Raw genomic sequence first — 7985 nt, forward strand, 5'->3', positions numbered from 1 at the left:
GATGCCGAGGGGAGGCAGAACACCACGTCCACGCTCCCCTCAGAAGGCCGTGAGCAACCGTAACAAAGTAATGGCACGAGCAGTAAGGGCGATGAGGTACTTTTGGAAATTATCCTAAAGATCTTTTAGCAGTTTTTAGTCAAATTCCAGCCTTCGGGGGAGATTCCAAATGCCAAATTTAACAGCGGTGTATTCCCAGCGGTAACCGCACTGTTCCTATGCGCAACACTCCTACTCCTGTCCCTGAACTGAAACGAAAAGCAGCTGAAGTGAAATATGGAAAGTTTTCATCAATTTTCAATCAAAGTAAAACATATCCTCCTATGAACTAATTTCCTTTGATCAAAATTCAAGGAAATTATTCAACATAATGCACTTAAACTGCTGCTGTGAAAAATTAAAAGGAAAGGGAAGGCAAAGGGAAGCCAGGGCAAGGCGGATGTCGGACGGCATCGAGGGCTGTACCACCTGCATCCCAGGAGATCCGTTCTGGCTGAAGCTTATCCACTGAACTTTTAGCCCTGAGCAATCACCCCAGCCCTACGCCACAGACGTCCAAGCCACAAACACAGGCTCAGTGGGGAGCTGGCAGTTTGAGGGCAGACTCCCTACATTTCTGAGTTTTAGACGTATTTTTTTCTAGACCCTCAATCTCATTCCGCAGAAGATCATTAAACTGGCAGTGCTGCTATTGTCCATATGGATCATCCGGTAGCACTGGGTCAGGCCCAGGTCTGAATGACTCCAAGAACACAACGTCTCACCCATCATTTCCTTTAAAATAAAGTCTTTAGTTTAACGAGCTGTATCACCCCGCACCACGACAGTGGCTGTGCCGAGAAGCGCGTAGCTCAGTTAAAACCCCAATCACCCCCACCGTTACCTGGGCATCTCTGTAACTAAAAATAATTCCTTGAATCGCCATATGATCAGAAACAGGAATTTCTGGAAAAATATGATGATATTTTAAATGGTGGGCAGTACCTCGTAAAAGGAAAAGAGGAGTGAATCTGCCAGCCCCCAGAAAATAACAGAGGTCAAACAAGATGCTACTGAAGGTCAGGAGCCTCAGTCGCAAATGCGGTCAGGGTGTTTTCTGGGCTACTGAGTTGAGGCTGCAAAAGTTTATTTAACCCCAACTTCTTAAGGAACATTAGTGCAAACAAAAATCTGATCGACAGTTTTGTGCTACCTGAAATGAAAACATCTCGCCCTGTGCTAATACTTTCCTACAGGTGCATTTCCCCCAAAAGTTAAACTCAAACCCACAGGGTTAGCGTACGACCACAGGCAGATGGTGCTTTGACATCGTAGGTGGCCAATTTGTTATTTGCAGGTGGGTGACAAGGCTTAAGTTGTGGAAATATTCTGCATCTAAACCAAACCAACAGAAGACCCCCAAGCAACCCTGCACACAAGCAGAAGTACTTCTGGCTCCCATGGAAAATATTGATTTTCCTGCTGGCTGGACAGCCAGAAAAAGGAATAAATAGAAGAATGTATTTTTTGACTCCTTCCATCTACTTCGCTTGTCCTTGCAAGGCTGATGCTGCTGTTCCATTTTCTCTACAACCTACAAAAATTCAATTTATTTTTTCAATCTGTCTCCAGCCAAGCTTCCTTACATCAGCTGTGCAGTCATTCCACTGCGGCCCGCGTCCGGCAGCACGAGCAGGGTGAGGGGAATGAAGTTACCTGTGCATTTGCGGTCCGTGTCTTCCTTCTTTGACCCGCTGATGGTTAACTTGCAGTTGAAGTTCTCCTCCCAGTACTCCGCAAACCACACGTTCCGTCTGTTGTTCTCCAGGGTGCGGGAGGTAAAGTAGGCATCGAACCCTGGAGGGGGAGACAGGTAGAAAGGTGAAGTGGAGCTCATGGGAAGTACTGCAGCCTGAAAACCCCTCTGTTTGTGTCTTCTTCAATACCCAGCACACGTTCACACCTCTGTCCACAGGAGATGACCGTGGAAAGGAAGGAAATCCATCACATGCTTTATCTAATCAGCTGCATCTTGCGAGTAAATTACTCTGCTACTAAGTGCAAGGTGTAAAGCGAGGTAAGATATATGTAAAAAGGAGATTAATATATAAAAAAAAGAGTTATAAGCAAAAAGCATGGATTAGATATATGCCGATAAGGAATGAAAATAGATGATAAGGTGCAGCTGATGTTAGGCTGAGCTCCATACAACTAATTTTGTAATTAACCTCTCCAGACCTCCAGCGAAGGCAGTTTGGGACTAAACCGGCCGTTATCAGTGGACCGGACTCCTTTCATAGCACACGTTTCTCCCTTAATTTCCTCTCACAAAGGTACAGATTAGCTCCCAGAGCACAACTTCTAGGGGTGGCGGATGCACTGCGACCGGGCAGACCCTGGCCTTGGGCACCCTGAAGTGGGGGGAGGTTTCCTTCCTCAGACCTGGGAGGTTCAGTTCGTTACAGAAGCCACGCAGCCACAACCAGCTTGTAGTGCTGCCAGAATAAAAATGACATTAAATAGTGGGGGAAAAGGATAATTTTTTTAACAGCTAAGTTGAAATCCAGTAAAGACACGCGAAGCCCCCGAGACTTCTTTTTCTCAGAACACCCAGTCCCCTGCATCCACGGAGGGAAAGCGCGTAAGAGCTACGGAATCGGTGCACAGCAGTGGCGAGGGCAGGGTTTTCACAGGGCTCTGAACCCCGTCGGATCTCTGTGGCACCTCACCGACTCGCCAGAAGAGAAACATATCTTGCTTTGGCTTGCTTCAGTTTTTTGTGGAAATGTATATCCCTGTATACGTGTATGTATATACATGCGTGTATATATAGATACATATGTGTGTACGTATAGCAATTAAAGAAAAGGCGTACCTAAGGGCTTACAAACCAGGAGGGCAAAGGAAAAGAATGAAAATCTTATGACCAAATTATACAATTTATCAAATTCTGATAACAAATGATATAATTTCCCAAATTCTGATCACAAATTAGACCTGCCACAGCGCAGGGATTTTTTCTATCAAGTTTTCAAATTCCATAGTTCGGAACTGAGCCAAATATCCTTCAGCAGCTCGGACAAGAGCCCTTCAAAGATCATGCTCGTTGTGATGGATTTTTCTCAGAATACAATACAGAATCTCTGAAACAAACACGTACATTCCCAACAAGCAATGGTGACTTCTGACCAAAAGGATCGCCCCACTGCCGACTGCCCTGCGCACACTTTGCTGTACCAAAGCGCTCTTCTCGCCGTTATTCTCTTTCAAAGCGGAGAGAATTCCTTAGAGCCTACGGAAACCGTTGTGCACACAAATAACCGCAAATCAGTAGACAGAGATCCCAAGTACGAGGGCAGGAGCCTGACCTGCGTCACTGCAGTGGCCAAAGCTCCCATGAGAGCTCGGCATGGAACAGACTCGAGCCAGCACCCGGCCCGGCAGGCGGAAAGCTGCTCCCGACAGACACCGGGGGGTCCTCGGGAGCAGGGACGAGCAGAGGTCACCTCCTTCCCACAACAGTGTTTGTGTCTTGTTACTATCCCAGCACACTTTTGGTTTTGCTTGGCAAACAAAAGATTTGCATGAGGACAAATATATTCCTGCATGTCTACGCGCTCGTGCATGACGCCTTTTGTCTTTTTTTCTTGTCTTTTTTGTCTTTTTGCAGCCGACCAAGGCCGTATTCCCTCATCCATTCAGAAGGAAGATTACACAGAGTGACACAGCCAAGTATTCTTGGCATGGAACACAGAAAAGGTTTATCACCTCCGCACCAGAGGCGCCAGAAAACCAGGCAGTCGTCGTTCCCCCCTCCAGCCAGGTTACAGACTCCTGGCAGCTGAAACCCCTGCTCAGTTTTACAGGCTTTCCCAAATCCGATGATGCCTGTGAAGGAAGGGGCTGTGCCCATGCTCTGCAGAGTTATATCAGTCTTACAGGCAGCATATTCCAATAGCAGGATGCTCACCACCGTTACTAGTGCTGAGTAGTTTTCCTAAGCCTTTCTAGTTGCCCATCTTTAGCCTGTAACGAGCCACGTCGGAGCTTTTGCTTACAGAGACAGCCTAGAGTTGGTATTTTTCATGTAACCTTTCAGAACTGCAATCCCCATTCAAGTTCAGGTTACAAAAGAGTTTTTCCTCTTACTAGGAAGGTTGTTGAGTTCTTTGAACTATGCAAATCTGAAACCTGGATAAAGCAGATCAATCCAAAAGAGGACTTGAAAAATGCTGCTGCGCACTGAGAGGCTCGGGAGGAAATTATCTGGCATCCAGAAAGTGCAAATCCATTCAATCACAGCATTGTCTAGGTTGGAAAAGACCTCCAAGCATGAAGCACAGAAGCAGCAAGCCCTTAAGAGATGCTAACCCATCTCTCTATTGCATGATCACATGGTTCCTCTTGATTTTGCAGTTAGGCATTACAGTAAATACATATTCCATTGAAAGATAGAAAAAAGTTCCTTGCACCACAGCCAACAATTTCCCTCACTGAAATAGGTGGGTAAATTGACTCAATCTGGCACTCCACACGACAAAATTGAGTCAGAGGAAAACCATATGGCATCGTTAAATTAGCATAGCAATCCATCCACTATGGGATAAAAATAGACAGCATGTAACCAGATGTTTCCAAATAAGAAAGAAGATTAGGAGTGGGGTCAATCTGTCTCCTCGTATTAGCTTTGGGTCCTGTTGACCCAGCTATAATATCTATTTTCCTAATTCTGAGTCTACTGTTCATGACTCGCATCCAAAGCCCACTGCTTCCTAAGACACAACGGACATCATCTCCAAAAATCAGAAAAATAAGTATTGGGGTCTTCCAGAAACAGCCTGAAAGCAAATTAAATTTTTACCTAGAGCTTCACTAGAAAATACATGTGAGTCTCTCCTGCAACAAATACGTCAGGAGGCTTCAGAGTGATGGCAACCCCTAAGCAAGAAGCCATGCCAACGTAACGCAGTGCCGGCGAGCTGGAAGCCAGCACCCAAAGGACGGCAGTCAAATCATGGAAACCTGCAAGCAAACCTCTGAGGTGGGATGGGGGAACACCTCAGTGCTGTACATAAGCACTGCTGAATATTTCAGTCAAATCCATACACCCAGTACGCCTCGTCCAGCCCTTCACGTGGTTTTTGCAGCTCAGAATGAAAACTTTCCAGAATAAAACTGCACAAAGCTGCAGGAAAAGAGCGATGGCAGAGACCCCCAACCCCCTCCTGCTGCATTTATGCCAAGGCATAACCTGGGCTTCCCCTTTTTTAGGGAAATAATTTAATAAATTTCATTTCATAAAAAAATCATTTAATAAATCATTTAATAAAAATAATTTAATAAATTTCCCATTTTTTAGGGAAATCATTTAATAACACTCCTGCCCCAGCTGTTGTGCTTAATTAATGACACATTAGTGACTTATGAACGTTTCTGGGCACAGTGTCTAGAACAGGACAGCACCATCTCGAAACTTCTGAGCTGAAATCTCCCAAGGAAAATATTCATATATATGGGTCAGGTGAAAATTTGGAAAACACCAAGCTAAATTGAAGCTAAAGCTGTTTCCCTGTAAACCCACATGCATTACTTTTCCTCCTAATTAAAAGAGCATTTCAAAGGGAATATTCAGTCAAAAGATCTGCAGTATATATGTGGCTCAGAAAGAGAAACAGTGCACCTTACCGACGTGCCAAGCTAACTGACCCCTGGGAGAAGTGCTCTATAACTTAATAAGATAAAATCAATAAGTCTTGATAAAACTGTAATAGAATTCCATAAGAATGACTCTAAACCTTTACAGATTTAATAACAAATAATAACATTCCCATTGATTTTTTTAATGATCCCTCTGCATTCTCAAGAAGGACTATAGATCCCTAATAAAGAGTGCACATTTTTTATCATTATTTTCTATTGATCAAGAGGAGCAGGCAAGTGACTGGCAGAGGGATGGAGTTAAGTAGCAGGCCAAATTTCTATTCATCCCTTCCTGGGTGGAAGGATCGTGCTCCCACTGCTGTTTCTGGCTGCACTGCAGATCACAGCACGACTGCTCCCACAGAACCAAAATCCTGGAGAAGACCTCCAGGTCTACCTCCCCCGGAAGGCATCACCTTTGGGAATTCCCTACGTTCTTAGGGTGAAAAGAAGTCCCCCATAGCCAGGACCGAGCAAGTGGAAGGGGTCCCCCATTGCTCCATAGGCGCAAGGCCAGGAGTGTGCTCATAGGCCCCATTCTTTAGTTGATAAATATTTACAATTTTACCCAAGGCGCTGGCACAGGCACGCACCTGGGGTGCGATAACCAGAGGAGGAAACCTAGGGTGTTTCATACCGCCCGGTGTAAGCCTCTGCACCTCCACCGAGTTAACGGAACCGTGCCTGTTCACAGGAGATGGGGTTTTCATGCAGTGCAAGGATTAGTGGAGAACGCTCAGTGGAATCTCACTGCTCCTAAAATAGGTTTTTTTTTTGTTTTTTCCCCTATATCATTCCCAAGAACACCGTCAGAGACATGATGATGCTTGTCTGAAATACACACCACGCTTGCCGCTCTGAGATTTGAGCCAACAAATCGCCACTGCTTCTTCCCCCCCCCTCTTATTTTCACAAGGTAATTGTGCTAGATGTACTTAAAAAAAAAAAAAAGAAACCTATAGGAAAATGTATTTTTTCATTAAGAGAAAATAGGGTCAGTTTAAAGACCTTACTATTGTTAAACTTGACATTAGCTGCATGGCTAAGAAGTAAAGCAAAGCCCAAATATTCAATTTTCAGCAAAAGCCGATCGCTTGCCAGCATGGCAACACTGCTGCCACGCCACCAACCTCGTCAGCGGACGGTGGGAAGTCCCACGATGGGTGTCCTGATTTAACTTCCGATTAAAGAACAGTTTCTACAGGAAGGCAGTTGAATACCTCCAGTGTTGTTGTATTTTGAACACTAACCCTAAGGCTACGATGGATCTGTGCAAAGATGAGTGCCCTGCAAATACTGTGAGATAACGCGTGAGGATTTGCGTCCCATGAGCTTAACAACAGCCATCAGGACATCTAAAACACATCTCTAGTTTTAGATACTTTTTTTGAATTAATATGATTCAAAAACATTGAAGTTGAAATACAGGCAAACGTGTTCTGTAGAATAATGACAGACCTAAGCCTGTGCTTAAGCTTAATCTTTCTGAACTGAAGACATTAAGACAACTGACATGCATAGTGCTAAACATCAGAGTTTTGGGTTCAGAGGCTTGAGGAATGAGATGACCCAACCAAAAAAGCTGGATGCTTAAATGTAAAAGTAGGAATAATCACTTCTTACCCTTGAACATGGCCAAATACTGCACTTGTGTGACAAGATTTAGTGATTTCCCAGTGTTCCCCATATATCATACTTAAGAAAATTACTTTTTTCAGCAAATACCTCAAAGAGATATAGATATTTTATGAGATTTTACAAATTAAAATAAATCTCTTATTACTTTAAATCACTGTGATTTGATTAAATCATTATTCTTACACATAGAGAGAGGATACTACCGAATGGCTTAATTTATTTTCCACCCCAGGACTAATATATAAATTAACTACAGAGCGATGAAACAGACTTAAAAAGAAAAAATAAGGAGGGGGGGTACAGGAGAAAGGGACCTGACCCCAAGCTCTGCGGAGGGCTGGTGAAGTCCAGGCGGGGGGGATGAGCATCGCTTGGCTGCGATGCCACCAAAACCCGAGCATTTTTGGTTGTTTCCCTGCTTCGCTCAGTGGGATACACGGTGCCAGCCTAAGCACCCCCTTGATCAGGACAGGAGTCACCAGCAGCACTTAAGTGATTGAAATCAGAAATTACTGGGGGAAGATGGGAGCGTCTCGTCCCCAGCTGGCTGGAGTCAGGCTCTGCATGTCAAATTTTATCCGGGCATTTTATCCGGCCCCATTTACCGTCAGTCACCTGGATGAGAGGGCCGGCGCAGCATCCAGCCCTGCCCTGGGACGCCTCGCAGC

At 44.7% G+C, this 7985-nt stretch overlaps 1 protein-coding gene across 1 annotated transcript in view; it reads right to left on the minus strand.

The window, feature by feature from the left end:
* GRM7 (glutamate metabotropic receptor 7) overlaps nt 1-7985 on the minus strand; it is a 288512-nt gene that overhangs the window by 86353 nt on the left and 194174 nt on the right. The window contains exon 6 of the mRNA XM_035889467.1: nt 1696-1836. Coding sequence (XP_035745360.1) covers nt 1696-1836 — 141 coding nt within the window. The remainder of the gene's footprint in view (nt 1-1695; nt 1837-7985) is intronic.

The sequence above is a fragment of the Egretta garzetta genome, unplaced genomic scaffold (assembly GCF_000687185.1).
Source record: "Egretta garzetta isolate BGI_Z169 unplaced genomic scaffold, ASM68718v1 scaffold332, whole genome shotgun sequence".
Taxonomy (NCBI): Eukaryota; Metazoa; Chordata; class Aves; order Pelecaniformes; family Ardeidae; genus Egretta; species Egretta garzetta.